Consider the following 26,032-nt stretch of genomic DNA (forward strand, 5'->3'; position numbering starts at 1 on the left):
ACTGAGCTCACCATCCCTTAGGAGGAGGGGATAGCAGCAGCACATGAGTTCAAGCGGATCAAGTTCTGGGAGCTGGTAGCACAGTGCAGCGAAGCGGGCTGGACTGCAGCCATCCACCCAGTGGAAGTTGGATGCAGGGGTTTCGTGGGGAAATCAGCAATCCAACTTCTCTGTGTGACTGGTATGACTGGGATGAGCCTACAGAGGGCCATCAGGAGACTGGCAGAGGAGGCTGAGAGGGCAAGGTACTGGTTGTGGCCACAGAGGAGGGACACGTTCTGGGGCTCAACACCCCAATAAGGGCAGCTGCAGGGGGTGGCGCGGAGACGTCCCCAAAAGAAGAAAAGCAGTTGGTCGCAAAAACCAAGGACAGAAGCAATAACATTAACAGTTCAGGTCCAATAGTCCAAGAGAGAGAAGTAGAAAGTAAATCCAACATGGGCAATCCAAAAGAGTAATACAAGGGAAAGGTAAAAGATAACAGAGAATCCAAAAACACAAAGTCTTAGGTCTTGGCTGGGGTCAAACACACCAAGAACATCAAAGACTGAGCAAAACACAACACAGGAAACTGGGTTCAAATACACCCAGACAATGATCCAATCAAGGCACATGGCACTGAAAATGAGACACAGGTGAGGTAGCTAACAAGAGGGCAGGGTAATCACAAAACACAAAAAATACCAATACAAAGGACCAAAAACAGCCATCAGAGGTCAGCAAAGTCCCAAAACAATGACTCTCTCTCTTTCTCTCTCTCTCTCTCACACACACACCACACCTCTCTATTTATTATGAGTGATCTACCACTTTAAGACAACCTTACACTCACAAAGAATCAGGAAGTCACTCTTACTTTCACATATAAAGACATGAAACTGATCTGAGCGTCCTGATCAGTGTGTGTTTAATCGTTTGTTCATATTTCTGAGTGTGTGATCAGTAAAATGGCAGAGGCCAGTATTTCTATTGGTGAGGACCAGTTCATGTGTCCAGTCTGTCTGGATCTCCTGAAGGATCCTGTGACTATTCCTTGTGGACACAGTTACTGTATGGGCTGTATTAAGGGCTGCTGGGATCAGGATGATCAGAAGGGAGTCTACAGCTGCCCCCAGTGCAGAGAGACCTTCACACCAAGACCAGTTCTACATAAAAACACTTTGCTGGCTGTGGTGGAGAAACTGAAGAAGACGGGACTCCAAGCTGCTGCTCCTCCTGCTCACTGTGACTCTGGAGATGTGGAGTGTGATTTTTGTATTGGAAAAAAAGAAAAAGCCGTCAAGTCCTGTCTGACATGTCTGGTTTCATTCTGTCAGACTCACCTCCAGCCTCACTATGAGGTCACTGCCCTCCAGAAACACACGCTGGTCAAAGCCTCCACACGACTACAGGACAAGATTTGCCAGCGTCACAACAAACTGATAGAACTTTGCGAGGTATGTACAGGGACTTACAGCTCAATGAGAATGTGTGTAAATGTGGACTGACTACTGATAACTGTCATCTGGATCTAAAGTAATTATTTGAACATTTCTGAAAAACTGAATATGTTTTAATTTACATGTCTTGTTACATTATGTGGTTTATATTTTAATGGTGACAGACACCACCTATCTAATTAGGGAAAAGAGGTTTTTCATCAACCATATGAGAAGCTTATTAAATTACGAATGCCACGAAATATCCACATATATTAATAATCGACGTCGTTGCACTTGCAAGATCCTGAGGTGTGTTTGTTTTGAAATTGCATTAAAATTGATAAATATTGGCGAACGTTTTTCCATTTTCTTGCATTTTTAATGTAATTAAACTAGCCGTCCACGAGGGGGCAGCACAAAGCAAAGTGTTGTAATAAAAATGAGATGTAAATCACCCCTTTATCCCTCCCCTCTCTGCTTTTGGAGGACGCCTCATTCCTTAACGCTTCGTGGCCAAACGTTGAGTATAATTGGAGAGTTCTGAGAGAGGGGAGAACACAGTGCTGTGAAGATATGAAACTGATACAAATCTCCAAGTGCATTGACGAAAAGAAAACAGCAGATTATCATTACAACAGCGGATTATCATCGCAACAGCAGATTATCATCGCAACTATTGAGGACTGCACTTATGTATCCTTCTGTGTGTGTGTGTGTGTGTGTGTGTGCGTGTGTGTGTGTGTGTGTGTGTGTGTCTGTGTGTGTGTTTAGAGTTTCTCATCTCTCTGCTCCCCTCCTGGATCTGAAGTCTTAGCCAGCATCACTGTCAGTCCACACCTCTCTTTTGAGGATGTAGGAAAATCTGTCTCTCAGCTGAAAGAGCAACTGGAGGGTTTCTGTAAGAATGAGTTTGGAAGACTTTCCAGTCAATGTTGAAAATTTAGACACTGTTACAGTTGAATTTGAAACCTTTAATTTTAAAATATTTCCACTCAATTTCTCTCTCTGTTCTGAACGTTTTAATAATGAGTCTAATGAATCCTTTTGTTTTTATAGTGACAAACACTGACATCATTCCTCTCCCTGAACCCAAAACCAGGGAGCAGTTCTTACAATGTGAGTCTCTCTCTCTCTCTCTCTCTCTCACACACACACACACACACACAAATACACGCATGCATGCAATCACTTATAGCTGAGTGATTACAACATAGATGGCGTTAGTGACTTCTTAGCTATCATTATTATTATTATTATTATTATTATTATTATTATTATTATTATTATTATTGTTATTATTATTAATATTATTGGTTTTCTCATATAACAGTGTTACTGTTGTCGTTGTCACTTGACCTGTTTCCTGTTCTGCTTTAGCGTTTCCTTGTTAATTCACTATTAATATTTATTGGCGTAAAATGATCTACTTTTTTTCTCAACAGTACATATATTACAGACATGCCACTAAAGCTTGTTGAATTAAATTGAATTGAATCGAATTGAGAGAGAGTGACAGTTGATGAGTGAAGTTGACAGTTATGACTGTTACTGCTGACAGTTCCCAAACATTACACAATCACAATAATGCTAGGTCTCCACACACCGAAACACCTTGCAAATTTCGTACTGTGAAATTTTGCACTGGGGGCGTGATCACGAATACAGTAAGCAAACCACCTAGTTCAAAATTTCGAGGACTTAAGCGATGGTCTACAATGGTCTACTTGCCCCAACCAGAGCTGCTGAGAAAGTTTTTTCTACCACTGTGACCCCGGATAAGTTCACGTAACATGTAAACAACAACCGATGTTGATGTAGACATAAATCGTTGCCCATACATCTTTTAATCATATACATGTTTTCATGCAACATGTAGCATTTAGCCATCTTGGTCAAACTTTTTTTGTTACTCCCACCTCTCCAGCGATGCCAGATGGGACATGTTAAAGTATGGTACCACAGGCTTAAAATTATCGTATTTTGGGGGAAATGATCGTACGCGAGTCATAACCGAGAGAACAAATAGGCGTAAATGTGTATTTATTGAGACGAACCACTTTTTGCCACCGCCTACAAATCTAGCCATATTGGTGCAAACTCGCAGCTTGTAATATTATGACGATAAGTATAACACGATAATTATAACGATGCACTGGGTAAATATAATACCTGTAAGTTACTGCATTGAATATAAAACACCTAAAATTTCCTAAAATGTAAAGAGAATTTGATTAATGGTTAAGCTAACGACGCCCTAGTGGAAATTCCAATTGAAAATCCAGTAGCAGCCATGCTCGTGAGTCACGTTCATCATCACAATAAGAATGATTGGCTGGAAAGACGTCATGTGAGAAGAGATGCATAAACACAAACGTAGGATCCATATTTTGCTATCTTGATTGTGTTGGGAAATGCATTAAAATGAGACAGTATTAGTAGCTGTAATCAGTCTAGGCAGGGGAGGATTTAGGCATGTGCAGCCGCCCAGAGTGGCATCTTGCAGGGGGCGGCACCCGGCGCCCACACAAACAAATTCGGAATGGTGACATTTGCGCGATCAGTTTTCTACCGCTCATTTGCACATCATGTCAATGATATGTCACTGTGTTGGTCAGTTAGCCTCGTCGGAGTGGGCGCCCTGATTGTAGTTTTCTGAGGTAAGTAGGATACTGCCTGGGAAGGTCTCCCACTCAGAAGTACAAGATGGGGAGGGGGGGCAGGGGTAGGTTGACCTCAAGTCTCCCCACTGGAAGCCCGTGGTAGGGGGAGCATGTAACGTGAACCACCACTGAGTCTAGGCTAAGTGTCACAGGCAGTAGGAAAAAGAGAGAGAGAGGGAACTGTTTGGTGGTTATCATGATCCTGAGAAGGAATCAAATTTACATTTAAAAAAGGAAAATGAGAAAGATTATCTATATGACAAACAGATGAGATTGGAAAAAAAAATGTCTGGTTTCAATATTTGAATTTAATGTAATGCAACACAGGTTTCACATAAAGTGAATCTTACATTTCATTTATGTCTCTGTTAATGTTTTTTTTATTGATTTCGGTCATTTAAGTTTTCATTTTTAAAATGTCACATTCATTTTTCATTTTTATTCCTCAACTTCACCAGATTCCTGTGATCTCACACTGGATCCCAACACAGCACATGAAGAGCTCTGTCTGTCTGAGGGGAACAGAGTGGTGACACGGAGTAACACAGTCCAGTCATATCCTGATCATCCAGAGAGATTTGATTACTGGCGTCAGGTGTTGTGTAGAGAAAGTGTGTCTGAACGCTGTTACTGGGAGACTGAGTGGAGTGGGGATTATGGGGTTTATATATCAGTGTCATGTAAAGACATCAGGAGGAAAGGATGGGGTTATGAGTGTAGGTTTGGACGTAATTATCAATCCTGGGGATTGTACTGTCCTCCCTCTAAGTACTCCTGCAAAGACAATGATAAAGTGGCTAAACACTCCATAGTCCCCAGTTCCTCCAGAATAGGAGTGTATGTGGACCACAGGGCAGGAACTCTGTCCTTCTACAGCGTCTCTGACACAATGACCCTCCTCCACAGAGTCCACACCACATTCACTCAGCCCCTCTATCCTGGGTTTGGAGTTGGTTTGCATTCAAAACTGAGGTTATATTGCTTTTGAAAGTGAATAAAAGTGGAAATGTCTGGTTATAGTTATAATGATTGTGTTGTATTATCAGATGACAGACATGATTTGGTTATTATGGATGGAGGTTGTAGTAAAGGAGTGCTGTGACTGTAGCTGAGATTACTCTAATGATCATCCTCTGACTGTGGGAAGTTTCTCTTAATGTGTGTGTTGTTTTTTTTCCCTTCATTTTGTGAAGCTCAGTGTGCACCCATTGTTGAGAGTTTGTGTGTGAATCAGAGAGGGAGAATTTTGTACAGGAAGACTGTCATACATACATTGCATAAGTTTTTATTCTCCTAGAATTTGAGTTTTGATTCTTGACTCTGAAAAAGCTTAATTTGTAATCCACTTTGTTCATGTGTTCTTGAATTCATTAAATTGTTGATAATATCAGTCTGAGAACAGTGTACCCCCTCTCTCTCTCTTTATCTTTGTATCTCTTCCTCTCCCTCTATCACGTTGACAAACCTCTGAATAAAACTCAGGTGTCTGTGACACTGTAAGACTAGTCTGCTTTACTCTCTCTCACACCGAACCATGATGCCACTTTCTGAGAAACCAAACTGATCTGAGATTCTTGTTTAGGTTTCTCTCTCTCTCTTTCTCTCTCTCTCTCTCTCTGTTTCTCATACATGTGCAGTCATACACAATGTGTCATAAACACATTTTCATGCTGACTCTAAAACAGACACACTCAATGATTAACATGTATAAACTCATTCTCTCTGACACACACACACACACACTCAGTCACATCAACACAAACTTTCTTACAGGGATCCCTCCTCACCATTCAATCCTAAAGTCACATCAGAGATAAACAAATATAAAGTCTCTCATATCAACATCTCTCTCTGTCTCTGTTTCTCTCTCTCTCTCTCTCTCTCTCACAGTGGATGCTGGGAGTGAGTGGGCGGAGCATGTGTGAGTGAGAGTGTGCTGTGGTGTGCCTGAGTTTTTTCTTTCAGTTCTCAAGGTCTTTTCTATTACTTATAATCAATTAAAATTTAGTTTTAAGTTTCAGTTTAGTTATAACTGTGTTTTGAAGTCGTGAGAGAAAGAGTAGAGAGTAGACACGGTGGTTGGAAAATGCCAGCCAGCGTTTACTGGTCAGCATGGCAGGCACAGAGAAAATAAGATTTGAACACCTTACATGTAGATATGGCATCAAAATTACTCCTGCAATTAACTGTTCTGTGGAGGAATGTGGTTTGGCATTGGGTGAAATTGTCGGTTTCGACAGCGTATTGTGAGCATCAAGAATGAATAGTGCCATTGTGGTTGGGATGTCCCGATCCCACGTTTTATGCTCCCGATCCCGATCCCGATCCGAGTCATTTAATACTGAGTATCCAAGTCCCGATCCGATACTTGTATTTTCCTAAATAATACAGTTACACAGTGCACATTACAAGTACATTAAAGTTATGAAAGCCAATTCAATGTATATGCTTAACAACTGAATAGTTTCAAGTTTCAAGTTTTATTGTCATTTGCTAGATAACAATGTAGACATCATTATCAGCAATGAAATTCTTGAGCTCGGGGCCAGCTCAACTTGCGACTAGCAAATGCATTAAGAAAAAAATCGCCTGCGGCCAAGTTGCTCCTTAATTTTATTTTTTTTTTTATAATTAACGTTTTTTTATTTTACAAAATAACAAAGTGAACCTTCTAGTAAAGCTCTGGTACAGCAGTGTATGAAATGTAGTGTCGAGAGGGTAAGGTGCACTGTGGGAGTTATACCAGAAAATATGGGTAAGTGTTCAATCTTATTTAATCTTACAATAATTCAAGTGGTTAAGTTGTCTAACAGTCAGTTACGTTGATACTTTTTCTAAAAGCCTCTTATTTGTATGCTATCGTTATCAATCCTTAGCGTTAGTTAAGCGACTGTATTGCTCTCCGTGGTCGTTAGTTTAGGCTAACTCGCATACATCACATACAGCTAAAGCATTAGGTGTTTCAATTTTGAAATTATACCTTGATTGTTATTAGTAGTCTTGAGGATTAATGTCATCGGAGTATGCTGACGTTCAAAAAATGTTCAAAAACGTTCAAATTTAAAAGTTGAAAAAAGAACAGTTTGCCTGGAACGTTCGCCTCAATTTGCCGAATTTGAACGCAGCTCTGTATTCGCTACCACATTGGCTGGTCATCCAAAGCGATTATTTCAGTTATCCTCTCGGTAATCTTTTTGGCCTTGTCGCTGTCTCAAGGAAATTTCTCTCTCCTTTTAAAAGCACATCCTCCAATGTGTGTTGCTTCGGAGCAGCCTTTGCCTGTGTTACCTGAGTGAACTCACGGTATTCCGCTGAGTGTTTATTTTTTAGGTGCCATATCAAAGTGATAGTAGCCTATGAAGCGCAGCTCTGTGTTACTACCGCCTCGTGAAATGCTCGCACTGCAAACATTACAAGTGACTGTTGGACTGCTTTCATTTCCCAATTTAAAACATATCCACACTGCAGACATTTTAGCCGCATCCTGCCACAAATCATGCTCTTCGTTTATGACACCTGTGTGACAGCTGACGTAAAACAAAGGATCGGGCTTAGGGTCGTGCTCAGTAAAGCCGATACCAATCAGATAAAAATGACTTGATCGCCCCGATACCGATCTTTGCGATCCCAACATTGTGGTCTTTCTGGGTAGTGTTTATAAAGTAAATACAGTAGTTGAGAATGGAGTTTCCATTCGAGACACATTTACCCCGATAACGCCACTTGTTCACCCAGCAAGGAAACTAACTTTGTCCAATGTCCCACCGTTTATTAAGGATGAGCTGCTAATAGGTGAATTATCAAATAATTTCACACATGAAAAAGATCTCGCTTGGCTGCAAATCATAGTTGCTTAAACACGTTTGTTTTAGACAGCAAATACACATGATTTAAAAAAAAAATTATGTAGAAGAGTTGAATGTGGCCTTCGAATTTAGAATCAGCGGCTTTGATTATACAACATTTGCATCATTGGAGACCGTGAAATGTTCTGGATGTGAGGTAGAAGGTCACACTAGACGTTCGTGCCCTGAGAGGGCAGACGAAGACATCCCAAGGGATTCAACTTCTGAACCCACGGGGAGGGTCGTAGCAGCGGGCAGGAGTGCAGCAGGGGAAAGCACAAGGCCTTCGTACACTGGGAATGGTGTTGCCTCTGAAAATACTGCACAGGAACAGGTTGTGGGGGGGGATGAGCGGTGTAACTGAAGTTGATTTGGCAGAGGATGGTCCTGGGGAAATGTTAGAGATGTAGAGCAGGTGGATTCAGAAAATGAAAGCAAAAAATTTTAAAAACCTGATAATGAGTGTAGTGAAGAGGTGGGGTGTGGTGTAACAGGTACTGCAGTTCCAGAGTCAGTGTTGGCAGGAGAGGATGTTGATATGGAGATGGTTCATGGTGATGAGGCACTTTTTAAAGCACCATCTGCATCAAGAAGAATAAATAGAGACAAGGTTAGGAGGAAGTGAAATAAAGGGAAAGCGTGATGGAATTTCGAACAGATAAATGTATAGAATAGAATAGTTGTAGTGTAACGGGTTGTGTCTATCCGTGGACTTTTAGTGAATATGTCCTCTTGTGTCTGTGGTCCAGGAAGGACAGCACAACCACACAGGATATTGATATGGAGATGGTTCACGATGATGCACTTTTTAAAGCACCTCAAACTTATTCTCACTCATTCAGTGAGAAAATTAAAAGATTGATATTAGTCTTACTAAAGGAAGGAGGGCAAGGCCTGGGGACCTGTCAATCAGACTGGCAACCCTCCGTCTGCATAATTTGACTCCAACCCTGAGCTTAATACAGATGTCACAGGATTTATTGACAGGTAACAACCCAGGACCTGATGAACAACAGTGACATGGAAAACTTCTCCCACAAGACCTCATTATGGAGACACCACAGGGCCAAACAAGTGAAGGTGCTTCTGCAGAAAAAAACAGCCCCACACTCACTGACTCCAGATCAGCGTGACAGTATTGAAGACCTGTGTCACATGGTGTTTATGTCTTTATGGTTGGTGTTGGCTGTTCAAAGTTCAAACTTATTCTAACTCATTCAGTCAGAGAATTAAAAGATTGATATTAGTCTTACTAAATTTATGACAAAATAAACAGCTTTTGTTTTACTGAATCCAGATGACAGTTAGGGCAGAGGTCCACCCACCACATCAGAGGTCCACCCGCCACGTAAACAGTGTGAGAAAGAAGCTGAAGGAAGCTGAAAGAAGACTGATGGAAGAGGAGTGGTCCCTGTTTAAGGACTATGGACTGGGAAAGATTGTACCCAACAAAGGGGGTCCCCAGATTTGAAGGGCATGTCAGGTCCGCTATTGGACTTGAACGGATTACAAAACTTAAATGTACACACTGTGAAAGGGAAAGTGCTGAAAAAATGCTGTGTTAAAATACTGAATAAATCAGCACTGAATGGGAGGGCTGACACTGTGTGGACAGAGAAACTTGGGTTGAGTAAAAAAAAAAACGCCCAGTTTGGGGGGCTCTATACAAACCACTGCTGACAAAACAGATTGGAGATCTCTCATGATCTAAGCCACTTATCCTAGTTAGGGTCACAGGGGGTGCTGGAGCCTATCCCAGCGTTCTTAGGGTGAAAGGCAGGGAAACACCCTGGACAGGCCGGAATCTTCTTGCTGTGTGGCAACAGCACTTCCCACTGCACCATCCGGTCTGGAGATTTTCAGCGATGGCTGTCAATGCTTTTGTTTCTATTATCAACTCAAACGTCAGTGATAAGTGTGTGTTTTGTGGACTCAGGGAAACTGTCTGGCATTGTTTGGTGGAATGTTTAAGGCTAAAAGTCCTTTTTGATTTGTTGAGTCAGGTGTTACTCAATCTGGGATAGAAATTTACTTCACATACTTTTGTTTCCAGGGTAGGGTACAATCAAAGACAGATAATGAAATGGCAACTGCTTAATTTTTTTGTTGGGCAGGCAAAACTTTTTTTACAACACAAGATGGAACAGACTGGAAAATAGAGGTGGTCAGGGACTCATAACATTGTTCAGGGCAATGGTATAGACTAGAATTATTGTTGAATTCAGTTTTTACAATGAAAGACTTGGTAAGCTTTGTGCAACAATGTCGCTATGAAGATGTTGGCGCTATAGTTGTTTTTTGCCAATGTGTGGTGTTGAAGGTGTGTGGGGTGATTCATTCATTTGGTGAGATGACTTATTAAGAAATTAAGTGCATGTCATGTGCTCTTTTCATTTAATAAAAGTCATTGTTAAAATATCTCTCTCTCTCTCTGTCTCTCTCTCTTTCTCTGTCTCTCCCTCTCACCCACACACAGACCATACCTCTCTGTTTATTATGGGTGAGCTGCCACTTTAAGACATAGTTACACTCACACAGAACCAGGAAGTCACTCTTACTTTTGCTTACAGAGAAAGGACACTAATCTGAGTTTCCTGATCAGTGTGTGTTTAATCATTTATTCGTATTTCTGAGTGTGTGATCAGTAAAATGGCAGAGGCCAGTATTTCAGAGTTTCAGGACCAGTTCATGTGTCCAGTCTGTCTGGATCTCCTTAAGGATCCTGTGACTATTCCCTGTGGACACAATTACTGTATGGGCTGTATTAAGGGCTGCTGGGATCAGGATGATCAGAAGGGAGTCTACAACTGCCCCCAGTGCAGAGAGACCTTCAGTCCAAGACCAGTTCTGGGTAAAAACACTATGCTGGCTGAAGTGGTGGAGAAACTGAAGAAGACGAGACTCCAAGCTGCTCCTCCTCCTGCTCACTGTTATGCTGGACCTGGAGATGTGGAGTGTGGTGTTTGTACTGGGAGAAAATTCAAAGCCATCAAATCCTGTCTGGTGTGTCTGGATTCCTACTGTCAAACTCACTTTGAACGTCATGAAGAACTTCACTCAGGAAAGAGACACAAAGTGACTGATGCCACTACAAAACTACAAGACCAGATTTGCCCTCATCATAACAAACTGATAGAACTTTGGTGTCGAACCGACCAACAGTTCATGTGTTATCTGTGTATGGTGGATGAACACAGAGACCATAAAACAGTATCAGTGGCAGCAGAGAGGACTGAAAGACAGGTATGTACAGGGACTTCTCTTACAGCTCAGTGAGAATGTGTGTAAATGTGCACTGACCACTGACAGCTGTCATTTGGATCCAACATAATTATTCTAACATTTCTGACTGACAGACTTGAATATGATTTTATTGACCTGGCCTGTTTCATAATGTAATTCATTTTTTAATGGTGACAGACACCACCTCTCTAATTGGGGAAAAGAGGTTTTTCAGCAACCATACGGGAATCTTATAAAATGTTATCATTACAAATGCGACGAATATCCATATGTTAATAATCGACGTCGTTGTACTTACAAGATCCTGAGGCATTTCTGTTTTGAAATCATGTTAAAATTTAGAAATGCTGGCGACCTTTTTTCCACTTACTCGCATTTTTAATGTAATTAATCTAGCCGTCCACAAGGGGGCAATGTTACGCAAAGTGCTGTCGTAAAACTTGGATCTAAAAATCACTGCTCTACCCGTCTTTTATTTCCTTTTGGAGGAGGACGTCTCGTGGAGAGTTTTGGTAGAGGGAAGAACACAGTGTTGTGAAAATTTTAAATTGATACTAACGGCCAGGTGCATCGACGAAAAGAAAACAATTAGCAAATTATCATTACAACTATTTAGGAATCTTAATTGAGTAACAAAACCCCTCGCAAACGATGACAGATGATGACAGGCTATTTTCTAACCTCGGAAAACGTTAGCTCAAATTGACACAAATGTATTTTTCCTGCTCTCTGTCGAAGAATGAATTTGTTGCTCTGACTAATGTAATATTGTGATATGTATACAGTGTAGAGAACACTGACTTATTTTCACTTTATCACATTATGTATATTTGATTGTATTTAAAATGAGAAGAAAAAGGGCAGAGCATTTGTGGGGCTAAATACCTTCTCCTCTTTATGTAATAACACATTCCTTTAGAGTTCACTTCTATAATGACTGTCTCCACTGATACTCTTATAATGATTATGACCGTAATTATTTATCACTACAGGCTACTCATCAAATACCCAGTGTTTTTGTTTTATAATTAAATATATAAATTCATACTCAAAGGGAAAAATTGGGCTTTAAAGCAAACCAAAACAGTTAAATATATGAGTGCAAACAACTTTTTTATCACACTGAGATTCATTGGATATGAGTGTGTGTAAATGGACCAAGTGTAATGATGTGTTTTATTTGTGTAACAGAAACAGTTGGGAGAAAGACAGAGTAAAACCCAGCGGAGAATCCAGGAGAGAGAGAAAGAGGTGCAGGAGCTGAGACAGGCTGTGGAGTCTCTGAGGGTGAGTGCTGAACAGAGGAGAAGACAAGAGCTGGCTGCTGGAGGAGTCATTTGAGGGCTCAGTCAGGGTTCTCCTCCAGTCAGTCAGTGAGGAGTCCAGTGTTGGGCTACTGTCCAATCCCACTGAGTCACAGTGTAGGGAACAGACTGGCTGAGTAAGAGCTGAGTGAAGTGTGTGATTGTAATGGACCCCCCTCCTCTGTGTGTGTGTGTGTGTGCGTGTGTGTGTTTGTCTCCTAACAGCGCTCTGCACAGGCAGCAGTGGAGGACAGTGAGAGGATCTTTACTGAGCTGATCCGCTCCATTGAGAGAAGGTGTCGTGAGGTGACAGAGCTGATCAGAGATCAGGAGAAGAGTGAATTGAGTCAGGCTGAAGGAGTCCTGGAGCGACTGGAGCAGGAGATTTCTGATCTGAGGAGGAGAGACACTGAGCTGGAGCAGCTTTCACACACAGAGGATCACATCCATTTCCTCCAGGTAATAGTGGAGGACAAAATGATCACCAATATAACAGTAACTGACTTCTCCTCAGTAAAAGTTGTGTAAAATTTTGTTTCCATCCATCAAGACTGTATTTGTGTAACTGTGTGAGTGTGTGTGTATCTGTGTGTGTTTGCGTGTGTGTGTTTAGAGTTTCTCTTCTCTCTGTTCCCCTCCTGGACCTGAAGACTCACTCAGCATCACTGTCAGTCCACACCTCTCTTTTGAGGATGTAGGAAAATCTGTCTCTCAGCTGAAAGAGCAACTGGAGAATTTCTGGAAGAAGGAGTTTGGAAGACTTTCCAGTAAAGGTTTAGGATTTACATGCTGTTACTTAAATGTTGTAAAGAATATTTGATTTCAAGTCATTTCTGTTCTATTTCTCTATTTCTCTTTCTATTGTGAACACTTTAATAATGAATCTAATGAATCCCTTTGTTTTTCTAGTGAGACACTCTGACATCATTCCTCTCCCTGAACCCAAAACCAGAGATGAGTTCTTACAATGTGAGTAACACACACACGCAAACACACACACACACACACACACACACAGACACATGCCCGAATGGAGACAGTAATAGCTGAGTCATTACATGATTACAACAAACCTTCACAACTCCTACACAGCTTAACTCCTTAACAACTGTTATGCTCTAAAAATTTTACAATTTTACAATTTAGTTATTTGGCAGACGCTTTTTACCAAAGCGACTTACAATTGGTGCATCAGTCGGATTTCTAATACCTTCAACAAAGATCATAATAAGCCTGAGCGTCAAATTGCCCCTTCGCATTGCGCCCCTGGAATACATTTACAAACAGAAATACAAGACAAAGGGGTTTTTTTTTCCCTCTAGGGAAGGGAGGTTAGGCATTGGGGGACAGGTGTGTTCTAAAGAGGTGGGTTTTCAGTTTCCTGCGGAAGATGGTAAGAGATTCCGCAGTCTTGACTGCATGGGGGAGGTCGTTCCACCACCTCGGGGCAATGGCGAAGAAGAGGCGTGGTCGTGAGGAGCGGCTGCCGGGTTCCCGGAGTGAGGGGACCGTCAGTTGTCCGGAGGACGTGGAGCGGAGGGTCCTAGTTGGGGTGTATGGCGTTATAAGAGACTGAAGGTATGATGGGGCAGAGCCTCTTGTGGCCAGGTAGGCCAGCACCAGTGTCTTGAACTGGATGCGGGCTGCTACCGGAAGCCAGTGGAGCGCAGTAAGCAGTGGAGTGACATGAGAGTGCTTAGGGAGGTTGAATACCAGGCGTGCAGCGGCGTTCTGCACGAGCTGGAGCGGCCTGATGGCGCAGGCCGGCAAGCCAGCCAGTAGAACGTTGCAGTAGTCCAGGCGGGAGATGACAAGCGCTTGGACCAGGAGCTGGGTTGCCTGTTGTGTGAGGAAAGGGCGGATTCTCCTGATGTTGTATAGGGCGAATCTGCAGGATCGTGTGACTGCTGCGATGTGACCGGAGTATGTCAGCTGGTTGTCGAGGGTTACGCCAAGGTTTTTGGCTGCTGAGGTGGAGAACACCGCAGATCCCTCGATGGTGATTGGAGTGTCGATCGCTGGGGAGTTCTTAGCAGGAAAAAACAGGAGCTCCGTTTTCTCCGGGTTAAGTTTGAGATGGTTAGCAGACATCCAGGAGGCAATGTCAGCTAGGCAGGCTGCGATGCGAGGTTGAACCTGGGAGTCAGAGGGGGGGAAGGAGAAGAACAGCTGTGTGTCATCAGCGTAGCAGTGGTAAGAGAGGCCATGGGTGGAGATAACCTGGCCAAGTGATCTGGTGTAGAGAGAGAAGAGGAGTGGACCAAGTACTGACCCTTGTGGGACACCTGTGTGTAGAGTGCGGGTGGAGGAGACCGATTCCCTCCAAGAGACCTGGGAGGAACGGTCAGACAGATAGGACTTGAACCATGCGAGTGCAGAACCCGCAAAGCCCAGCCCAGCAAGGGATGAGAGGAGGATCTGGTGGTTGACCGTGTCGAATGCTGCGGAGAGGTCTAGGAGTATGAGGACAGAGCTGAGAGACTTCGCTCTGGCCAAGTGGAGCTCCTCCGTGACAGCAAGGAGGGCCGTCTCGGTGGAGTGGCCGGCTTTGAATCCGGATTGATTTTGATCCAGGAGATTGTGCTGCAGAAGATATGGTGAGAGTTGGTTATATACTGCACGTTCCAAGGTTTTGGAGAGAAACGGTAGGAGAGAGACTGGGCGGTAGCTACTGACATCAGCAGGGTCTAGGCTGGGCTTCTTGAGCAGTGGCTTGACCCGTGCTCTCTTCAGGGCAGAAGGAACCGTACCAGTAGATAGGGAGCTGTTGATCAAGGACGAGATGAAGGGCAGAATGTCGTCCGAGATGGCCTGAAAGAGAGGGGAGGGGATGGGATCAAGAGGACAGGTAGTAGGACGATGGGATTTGATAAGTAAGAGAGCTTCAGCGTCAGATAGAGGGGAGAAGGAGGAGAAGATAGCGGGGGGGGAGGGTGCAGGATCCGAGGTGGGAGAGGAAGGGGGGAAGGAGTCGCTTGTTGTTATTGTTGTTGTTGTTGTTGTTATTATTATTGTTGTCATTATTTCATGTCATTATTATTGGTTCTCTCACATTACAATGTTACATTTATTGTCATAAAATGATCTAGTTTGGTAACATATCTGACACTAAATCTTGTTGAACTGAACTGAGACAGAAAGAGAGAGTGAGAGAAGAATCATGACTAGGTACAGGAAAGACATTAAGAAATTAAAAAGATAAAAAGACAACAGAAAATTTTATAAAAAGTAAATTAACATTTGACACTCACAGTGTGACAGTTGATTAGTGAAGTTGACAGTTATGACTGTTAGACTGCTGACAGTTTTCAAACATTCCACAGTCACAATAAGACAACAGCAGATAAGCCCCGCCCCCTTTGATCCCTCCCCCTTTAGTGATTTTACTTTAGTGATATTTTCATTACTTATGACAATAAAACCCTCAGATTAGTTTAACTGAATTAACTAGGAGGAGTAGATGTACAGAGAAAGAGCAAGAAAGAGAGACAGTAAAAAACGGAAATCGAGAGAGAGAGAGAGAGAGAGAGGGATCTGTGGTGTTCCCCACCACAGCAGCCAAAAACCTTGGCATAACCCTTGACATCCAGCTGACGTGCTCCGGTCACATCGCGGCAGTCACTCGATCCTGCAGATTCTCCCTATACAACATCAGTAGTCATCTCCCGCCTGGACTACTGCAACGTTCTACTGGCTGGCTTGCCCACCTGCACCATCAGGCCTCTCCAGCTCGTGCAGAACGCTGCTGCACGCCTGGTATTCAACCTCCCTAAGCACTCTCATGTCACTCTGCTCCTTACTGCGCTCCGCTGGCTTCCGGTAGCTGCCCGCATCCAGTTCAAGACACTGGTGCTGGCCTACCAGACCATGAGAGGCTCCACCCCATCATACCTTCAGTCCCTAATAACTCTGTATACCCTTACTAGAACCCTCCGCTCTACGACCTCTGGTCAGCTGACGGTCCCCTCACTTCGGGAACCCGGCAGCCGCTCCTCCCGACCACACCTCTTCTCCGCCATTGCCCCACGGTGGTGGAACGACCTCCCTCATACAGTTAGGACTGCGGAATCTCTTACCGTCTTCTGCTTCAAAAACTGAAAACCCACCTCTTCAGAACCCACCTGTCCCCCACTGCCTAACCTCCCTTCCTTAAAATAAAAAAAAAAAAAAAAAACAAAAACAACAAAAAAAAAACCCTTGTCTTGTATCTATGTTTAGTCAAAGAATTCCAGGGCGCAATACGAAGGAGTAAATTGACGCTCAGTCTTTTTTGCGACGTATGCTTATGAGATAATAGGAATCCGACTGATGCACTGATTGTAAGTTGCTTTGGCTAAAAGTGTCTGCCAAATGCTAAATTTTAAATTGTAGCGAGAGAAAGAGAGAGAGAACTGTTTGGTGGTTACCATGATCCTGAGAGGAATCAAATTTACATTTAAAAATTAATGTAGCCCTCCCACTAAGTTAATTTTGTTGATGGTTCTAACTATGTTACATATGTGTTGTGGCCTGCCACCACTCTATACACACGCAAGGGAGGAGCTTAGATGGGATCCACTGGCAGGATATATGTCTAGGGGTTAGTCTTGCCAAGGGTGTCAAAGAGGCCTGGGCTAGCCTATGGAAATGGCTATAATTAATGCCGAATGGATAACCTCCCTTGCTTATCTGTTATTAAAAATACGAGCCCCCACTTTGAGTTTCACCCTCAAAGATACCAACGATAAATACTGTGTCCTACCAATGAACATTTATTTGCCCGCTCACGCATCAGTAGTCAACAGAAGTTACACACATGCACACACATATATTCACACAATAAACAACCAACAAGGTGACATGAAAATAAAATAAAATTCCCGGGTTTTGACATACAAAGACAGTCTGGGGTACCCCTTAGTTGGCGCGCATGTCGAAATGGTGGACCAAGGCACGTATTTTGTACTCACTGAACCTTTTGACTGTTCACAAAGGAAGTGTAGCAAGACCTCCAGGGCTGAAGAGCGAAGTTGACTACGCTGTCTTTGCTGCTCCGTCCGCGCCGAAATCTCAATGGCAGTCGTCCTTGACAAAGTCCGGGAAAACTCAGTGTCCACTGTAGTAATCCACAAAATGGCGAGCACTCGAACTCTTCTAATTTGGCCAGCACCTAGCAAAAAACACCTCCAAAACTGTCTCGGAAACAAATATACACTGGAAAAAACAACGAAAATACAAACGTACTCTGCCTTTATAAACTTCTGGTTAACTTTGGAAAACTTTCGGGTTTAACTCAACACAATTAAACATTCTCTCTACGTTCATTTTTCTCTTGCATTCTCTCTTCCTCTCTCCCAATTACTTCTCGAAGGCTCTCTCTCACATTAACCAGACACGCCCATGTAAATTGCTGCAGTCAAACGATTGGCCAGTTTTAACCAATCATGTCTTGTTTCCTTATTTTGTCCTCCAATGAACTAGTTTTAACTGTAAAATGAACATCGTAATGAGCTCTTATAAAATGAAAACGCTTGCAGATTTTAACAGCACTTATTCACTGAAAACATTTACAGATTCTAACATTAATCAAGACATTATGATGAACACACATGAAATGAAAACAGCTGCAAAAAACTCACACATTGCAATCACACTTGCATCTTGGCATTGTACACAACAGTATACAAAAATAATAAACTTATGCCTCCCACAGGGGTGCTACATTAATATGAGAAAGATTATCTATGTGAGAAAGTTGAGATTGGATGTAAAGTGGCTGGTTTGGAAATTTGAATTTAGTATAATGAAACATACGTTTAAGATAAAGTGAATCTTACATTTCATTCATGTCTCTGTTAATGTTTTTTTATTGATTTCGGTCATTTAAGTTTTCATTTTTAAAATGTCACATTCATTTTTCATTTTTATTCCTCAACTTCACCAGATTCCTGTGATCTCACACTGGATCCCAACACAGCACATAAACTCCTCTGTCTGTCTGAGGGGAACAGAGTGGTGACATGCAGTAAGACAGCCCGGTCATATCCTGATCATCCAGAGAGATTTAATGGATTGTGTCAGGTGTTGTGTAGAGAGAGTGTGTCTGAACGCTGTTACTGGGAGACTGAGTGGAGTGAGAATAGTGAGGTTTCTATATCAGTGTCATATAAAGACATCAGGAGGAAAGGAGGGGGTTATGAGTGTGTGTTTGGATTTAATGATCAGTCCTGGAGTTTGTACTGTTCTCCCTCTAATTACTTATTCAGACACAATAAGAAAGTGACTAAACTCTCCATAGTTCCCAGTTCCTCCAGAATAGGAGTGTATGTGGACCACAGGGCAGGAACTCTGTCCTTCTACAGCGTCTCTGACACAATGACCCTCCTCCACAGAGTCCACACCACATTCACTCAGCCCCTCTATCCTGGGTTTTGGATCGGCAGAAACATTTCTACTGGGTTAGGGTCAGTAGTGAGGTTGTGTCACAATCAAAAATGAATAAAATAGAATAGTCCAGTCATGGCCATGTTGCTAAATGATTGTGTTTTCTATCGTCAGATGATAAACATGATTTGGTTATTCTGGATGGAGGTTGTAGTGAAGGAGTGCTGTGATTGTAGCTGAGATTACTCTAATGATCATCCTCTGATTCTTCTCTACATGTTTTCTGCTGAGATCTCTGAAGTGTTGACTGGAGGGTCTCTCTTAATGACTGTGTTGATTTTGTCCTGATTAAATCACTTTACCAAAGTACTTTGGAATCTGACATGTGACGTCTGAGACAGAGGGTACATCATTTCTAATCCATTTATTTATATATACCAGATTAATTAAAATATTACTAATTTTGCAAAAAAAAATTTGAAAAAAAAAGAAGTGTGTCTATGTTGAACTGAATAAACTGAAGTAAATTAATATAAACTGAACTGGGTGTCTCTCTGTCTGAATCCTGTGTGATTTTCACATTCAGTAGATATTTGACAGCACTGACTCTGGAGAGGGTGACTCTTATTACATTCAACTCAGTCATAGAGCATATGACACAGTCTAATGGTCATGTCAACCATACCACATCATTACTGAGTCTAAACTCAATCTGACTGACTCCTTTTAGCTCTGCCCAGAACCATCAATAGACCACAGAGGGTTTTACACCATTGTGCGGTCATGATGTCAGCCTCTAACACCATCTCTATACAGATATCTGTGTGTTTCTTTATCAGTGATCACAGACCCTCCAGAGACTTCCAGTTTGTCTGAGTCTGGAGATTCATCTCATTACACAGCAGTACATCAATATATCCCATTACTGCCACCTCTTCTCACAGTAATCAGCCAATAGTAAGGTGTGGAGAGTGTTGGTTCTAGATAAACATCATGTGACCAGCAGATGGAGACAATCAAAAAACACCTTCCATAAAATAATCCCAGAATGCATAGTTTTCATAAGTCAGCAATAATTATCAATAAATAATATATAAATTATGAGTAGATTGTTATAAACTACCAGTGTTATATCTGTAAACATGCAGTCACACATTAGTACAGGGCTGCCCAACAGAGAACCAGAGCAGTCTACTTTATCTGTAATTAAACTTTAATAAACAGGGTCACAGGGTGGACAGGAGTCATGAACCTGGATACCATTTCAGCCCTGAACAGGGTGTTTTATTTAGTAAACCCACTTACATATATTGTTTGATTTTGCTGTGTTTCAAACCTACAAATCATATATAAAGGACTTTTAGTGTATTGTAATAGAAGTTGTTAAATGGTTATTACTGTCTATGAAAATCATTTCTAGGGCATGTACATACATCAGTTCCCATGAGGAGAACAGTTATGAAGAGATGGGCTCTGTTCCCTAAACAGACTGTTAATGAAAACACAACTTCTCACTAAAGCATTTCCCTCATTGTAATATCTATCAGACCTGAACCCTGAACCCAACACTGACCCTAATTCACTATCCTCAGTGTCAGTTTACCACACGTATGTGATCAGTTTTTACACACAAACCAAAGACATGCTGTTCTTATCACCTTATTCTCTCTCCCTCTCAAAGTCCAGTACAGTTCCCTGAAAGGTGGTTGTGTGTATTTAGTTTTATGTGTATTTGATCCTGCACTAAACTTCTTATTTCAGACTTGCTATTCAAAATGATCAGTGTCTATGAATGAGGTTTACCTCCCTCAGCTGTAATGAACTTCCTAATAACTTAAATGGTGTGTGTGTTCAGTGTACATCTCTGTGTCTCCATCAGACGACAGTGGAATGAGACTACAGCAACAATACACATGTAGTTTCTTCAGGGGAGACTCCCTCCCCCTCTCTCTCGCTCTCTCTCTCTCTCTCTCTCTCTCTCTCTCTCTCTCTCCTCACACATGCAGAAAGAATGTGTGTCATAAAATAAACTCACACGCAGACACAGACACAGAAACGGCAAACACACACACACACAAATACACGCGTGCACACACACACGCATACACGTACAGTCACACACACGCACACGCACACACACGCACAAACACACACATACGGTCACACACACACACACGTGCACACACACACGCATACACATACAGTGACACACACGCACACGCACACACATACACACACGCGCACACACATACACACACGCGCACACACATACACACATACACACACACACATGCATATACATACAGTCACACACACGCACACGCACACACATACACACACACACACACACATACGGACACACGTGCACAGACACCTTGTACACACACACCAGACTTCCCTGCTTATTAAGGGTGATCTGCCACTTTAAGACCACCTTACACTCACACAAAACCAGGAAGTCACTCCTACTTTCACTTACAGAGACATGAAACTGATCTGAGTTTCCTGATCAGTGTGTGTTTGATCGTTTGTTCATATTTCTGAGTGTGTGATCAGCAAAATGGCAGAGGTCAGTTTTTCAGAGTTTCAGGACCAGTTCATGTGTCCAGTCTGTCTGGATCTCCTTAAGGATCCTGTGACTATACCCTGTGGACACAGTTACTGTATGGGCTGTATTAAGGGCTGCTGGGATCAGGATGATCAGAAGGGAGTCTACAGCTGCCCCCAGTGCAGACAGACCTTCACACCAAGACCAGTTCTGGGAAAAAATGCCATACTGGCGGAAATGGTGGAGAAACTGAAGAAGATGAGACTCCAAGCTGCTGCTCCTCCTGCTCACTGTTATGCTGGACCTGGAGATGTGGAGTGTGGAGTTTGTACTGGGAGAAAACTCAAAGCCATCAAGTCCTGTCTGGTGTGTCTGGATTCCTACTGTCAAACTCACTTTGAACGTCATGAAGAACTGTTCAAAGGGAAGAGACACAATGTGATTGATGCCACTGGAAAACTACAAGATCAGATTTGCCCTCATCATAACAAACTGATAGAACTTTGGTGTCGAACCGACCAGCAGTTCATGTGTTATCTGTGTATGGTGGATGAACACAGAGACCATAAAACAGTATCAGTGACAGCAGAGAGGACTGAAAGACAGGTATGTACAGGGACTTCTCTTACAGCTCAGTGAGAATGTGTGTAAATGTGCACTGACCACTGATAACTGTCATTTGGATCCAACGTAATTATTCTAACATTTCTGACTGACAGACTTGAATATGATTTTATTGACATGGCCTGTTTCATAATGTAATTCATATTTTAATGGTGACAGACCCCACCTCTCTAATTGGGGAAAAGAGGTTTTTCAGGAGCTATACAGGAATCACAGGTTATCATTACAAATTCGACGAATATCCATACTTTAATAATCTACGTCATTGTACTTACAAGATCCTGAGGCATTTCTGTTTTGAAATCGTGTTAAAATGAAGAAATATTGTCTACCGTTTTCCCACTTACTGGCATTTTTAATGTAATTAAACTAGGCGTCCACAATGGGGCAACGTTACGCAAAGTGCTGTCGTAAAACTTGGATCTAAAAATCTGCGCTCCACTCGTCTTTTTCTTCCTGTTGGAGGAGGACGTCTCGTGGAGAGTTTTGGTAGAGGGAAGAACACAGTGTTGTGAAGATTTTAAATTGATACAAATGGCCAAGTGCATCGATGAGAAGAAAACAGTTAGCAAATTATCATTACAACTATTTAGGAATCTTAATTGAGTAACAAAACTCTTTGCAAACGATGACAGATGATGACAGATATTTTCTAGACCGGGCACACGGTAGCTTAAATTGACACAAATGTATTTTTCCTGCTCTCTGTTGAAGAATAATTTTGTTGTTGTGACTAATGTAATATTGTGATATGTATACAGTGTGGAGAACATTGATTTATTTTCACTTCATCACATTATGTACATTTGATTGTATTTAAAATGAGAAGAAAAAGGGCAGAGTATTTGTGGGGCTAAATACCTTCTCCTCTTTATGTAATAACACATTCCTTTAGAGTTTACTTCTATAATGACTGTCTCCACTGATACTCTTATACTGATTATGACTGTAATTATTTATCACTACAGGCTACTCATCAAATACCCAGTGTTTTTGTTTTATAATTACAGATATGAATTCATACTCAAAGGGGAAAATTGAACTTTAGACCACAACCAAAGTGCAAAAACAGTTAAATATATATGAGTGCAAACACTTTATAATACTGAGATTCACTGGACACAGAAACTGACTGTGTGTAAATGGACCAAGTGTGATGATGTGTTTTATTTGTGTAACAGAAACAGTTGGGAGAAAGTCAGAGGAAAATCCAGCAGAGAATCCAGGAGAGAGAGAAGGAGGTGCAGGAGCTGAGACAGGCTGTGGAGTCTCTGAGGGTGAGTGTTGAACAGAGGAGAAGACAAGAGCTGGCTGCTGGAGGAGTCATTTGAGGGCTCAGTCAGGGCTCTCCTCCAGTCAGTCAGTGAGAAGTCCAGTGTTGGGCTACTGTCCAATCCCACTGAGTCACAGTGTAGGGAACAGACTGGCTGAGTAAGAGCTGAGTATGTGTATGTGATTGTAATGGACCCCCCTCCTCTGTGTGTGTGTGTGTGTGTGTCTCCTAACAGCGCTCTGCACAGGCTGCAGTGGAGGACAGTGAGAGGATCTTTACTGAGCTGATCCGCTCCATTGAGAGAAGGTGCCGTGAGGTGACAGAGCTGATCAGAGATCAGGAGAAGAGTGAATTGAGTCGGACTGAAGGAGTCCTGGAGCGACTGGAGCAGGAGATTTCTGATCTGAGGAGGAGAGACACTGAGCTGGAGCAGCTTTCACACACAGAGGATCACATCCATTTCCTCCAGGTAACAGTGGAGGACAAAGTGATCACCAATATAACAGTAACCGACTTCTCAGTAAAATTTGTGTAAAATTTTGTTTCCATCCATCAAGACTGTACTTATGTAACTGTGTGTGTTTGTGTGTGTGTGTGTGTGTGTGTGTGTGTGTGTGTGTGTGTGTGTGTGTGTGTGTATGTGTTTAGAGTTTCTCGTCTCTCTGTTCCCCTCCTGGATCTGAAGAGTTACCTAGCATCACTGTCAGTCCACACCTCTCTTTTGAGGATGTAGGAAAATCTGTCTCTCAGCTGAAAGATCGACTGGAGGATTTCTGGGAGGAGTTTGGAAGACTTTCCAGTAAAGGTTTAGGAATTAGATACTTCTACTTAAATGTTGTAAAGAATATTTAATTTCAAGTATTTTCTGTTTTATTTCTCTATTTCTCTTTCTATTGTGAACACTTTAATGAGTCTAATGAACCCTTTTGTTTTTCAAGTGAGAAACATTGAGATCATTCTTCTCCCTGAACCCAAAACCAGAGAGCAGTTCTTAGAACGTGAGTAGCACACACACACACAAACACACACGGATGCACGCACACACACACACACACACACACACACACACACACACACACACACACACAGACATGCTCGAATGCAAACAATCATAGCTCAGTCATTACATGATTGCAACAAACCTTAACAACTCCTACACAGCTTAACTCCTTAACAACTGTTATGCTCTAACTTATTATTATTATTATTATTATTATTATTATTATTATTATTATTCTTGTTGTTGTTGTTGTTATTGTTGCTGTTGTCATTATTTCATGTCTTAACTATTGGTTCTCTCACATTGCAATGTTACATTTATTGTGATAAAATGATCTACTTTGGTAACATATCTGACACTAAATCTTGTTGAACTGAATTGAGACAGAAAGAGAGAGAGAGAGAGAGAGAGAGAGAGAGAGAGAGAGAGAGAAGAATCATGACTAGGTACAGGAAAGACATTAAGAAATTAAAAAGATAAAAAGACAACAGAAACTTTTATAAACAGTGAATTAACATTTGACACTCACCATGTGACAGTTGATGAGTGAAGTTGACAGTTATGACTGTTAGACTGCTGACAGTTTTCAAACATTCCACAGTCACAATAAGACAACAGCAGATAAGCCCCGCCCCCATTGACCCCCCCCCCCCCTTTAGTGATTTTACTTTAGTGATATTTTCATAACTTATGACAAAACCCTCAGTTTAGTTTAACTGAATTAACTAGGAGGAGTAGATTTACAGAGAAAGACCAAGAAAGAGAGACAGTAAAAAAAAGAGAGAGAGAGAGAGAGAGAGAGAGAAAGAGAGGGAACTGTTTGGTGGTTATCATGATTGAGGGAATCAAATTTACATTTAAAAATGAATATGAGAAAGATTATCTGTGTAAGAAAGTTGAGATTGGATATAAAGTGTCTTGTTTGGAAATTTTAATTTGATATAATGAAACATACGTTTAAGATGAAGTGAATATTACATTTAATTCATGTCTCTGTTAATGTTCTTAATTGATTTCAGTGATTTAAGTTTTCACTTTTAAAATGTCTTGATGTTCATTTGTTATTTTTCTTCCTCAACTCCACCAGATTCCTGTGATCTCACACTGGATCCCAACACAGCACATAAACACCTCTGTCTGTCTGCGGAGAACAGAGTGGTGATACACAGTAACACAGTCCAGTCATATCCTGATCATCCAGAGAGATTTGATGTGTGGCGTCAGGTGTTGTGTAGAGAGAGTGTGTCTGAACGCTGTTACTGGGAGACTGAGTGGAGTGGGGATAAAGGGGTTTCTATAGCAGTGTCATATAAAGACATCAGGAGGAAAGGACTGAGTAATGATTGTTTGTTTGGAAATAATGATCAGTCATGGAGTTTGTTCTGTTCTCCCTCTGAGTTCTCATTCACACACAATAATAAAAATGTTAAACTCCCCATAGTTCCCAGTTCCTCCAGAATAGGAGTGTATGTGGACCACAGGGCAGGAACTCTGTCCTTCTACAGCGTCTCTGACACAATGACCCTCCTCCACAGAGTCCACACCACATTCACTCAGCGCCTCTATCCTGGGTTTAGGGTTGGAGGAGGCTTTTTTATTGCTTTCGGGTCAACAGTGAGGCTATGCTGCCGTAAAAAATGAATAAAAATGAAACAGTCCAATTATAATGATAATATCAAATGATTGTGTTGTATTGTCAGATGACAGACATGATTTGGTTATTATGGATGGAGGTTGTAGTAAAGGAGTGC

At 41.9% G+C, this 26,032-nt stretch overlaps 3 protein-coding genes across 3 annotated transcripts in view; all 3 read left to right on the top strand.

The window, feature by feature from the left end:
* Positions 1 to 947: 947 nt before the first annotated feature.
* On the top strand, positions 948 to 9,397 carry LOC115815454 (tripartite motif-containing protein 16-like). Its single transcript, XM_030778407.1, has 5 exons — positions 948 to 1,436; positions 2,265 to 2,352; positions 2,478 to 2,537; positions 4,540 to 5,030; positions 9,224 to 9,397. The coding sequence occupies exons 1-5, from the start codon at positions 948 to 950 to the stop codon at positions 9,395 to 9,397; spliced, it is 1,302 nt and encodes a 433-aa protein (XP_030634267.1).
* Positions 9,398 to 10,575: 1,178 nt separating this feature from the next.
* LOC115815455 (tripartite motif-containing protein 16-like) lies at positions 10,576 to 19,712 on the top strand. Its single transcript, XM_030778408.1, has 7 exons — positions 10,576 to 11,169; positions 12,361 to 12,456; positions 12,699 to 12,932; positions 13,087 to 13,240; positions 13,383 to 13,442; positions 18,397 to 18,916; positions 19,676 to 19,712. The coding sequence occupies exons 1-7, from the start codon at positions 10,576 to 10,578 to the stop codon at positions 19,710 to 19,712; spliced, it is 1,695 nt and encodes a 564-aa protein (XP_030634268.1).
* A 1,684-nt stretch (positions 19,713 to 21,396) lies between these two features.
* The window catches only part of LOC115815456 (tripartite motif-containing protein 16-like), an 11,617-nt gene continuing 6,981 nt past the window's right edge, over positions 21,397 to 26,032 (top strand). Inside the window, exons 1-4 of the mRNA XM_030778409.1 lie at positions 21,397 to 21,990; positions 23,190 to 23,285; positions 23,517 to 23,801; positions 23,969 to 24,086. Coding sequence (XP_030634269.1) covers positions 21,397 to 21,990; positions 23,190 to 23,285; positions 23,517 to 23,801; positions 23,969 to 24,086 — 1,093 coding nt within the window. The remainder of the gene's footprint in view (positions 21,991 to 23,189; positions 23,286 to 23,516; positions 23,802 to 23,968; positions 24,087 to 26,032) is intronic.

The sequence above is a fragment of the Chanos chanos genome, chromosome 6, assembly GCF_902362185.1.
Source record: "Chanos chanos chromosome 6, fChaCha1.1, whole genome shotgun sequence".
NCBI lineage: Eukaryota > Metazoa > Chordata > Actinopteri > Gonorynchiformes > Chanidae > Chanos > Chanos chanos.

Excerpts from the sequence above, each read along its gene's own strand:
- LOC115815454 (XM_030778407.1), top strand. The coding sequence starts at position 948 with ATGGCAGAGGCCAGTATTTCTATTGGTGAGGACCAGTTCATGTGTCCA. Across the intron at positions 1,437-2,264 it reads AACTGATAGAACTTTGCGAG|TTTGAGGATGTAGGAAAATC; the intron begins GTATGTACAGGG and ends CCACACCTCTCT. Across the intron at positions 2,538-4,539 it reads CAGGGAGCAGTTCTTACAAT|ATTCCTGTGATCTCACACTG; the intron begins GTGAGTCTCTCT and ends CAACTTCACCAG.
- LOC115815455 (XM_030778408.1), top strand. The coding sequence starts at position 10,576 with ATGGCAGAGGCCAGTATTTCAGAGTTTCAGGACCAGTTCATGTGTCCA. Across the intron at positions 12,933-13,086 it reads ATCACATCCATTTCCTCCAG|AGTTTCTCTTCTCTCTGTTC; the intron begins GTAATAGTGGAG and ends GTGTGTGTTTAG. Across the intron at positions 13,241-13,382 it reads GGAGTTTGGAAGACTTTCCA|TGAGACACTCTGACATCATT; the intron begins GTAAAGGTTTAG and ends TTGTTTTTCTAG.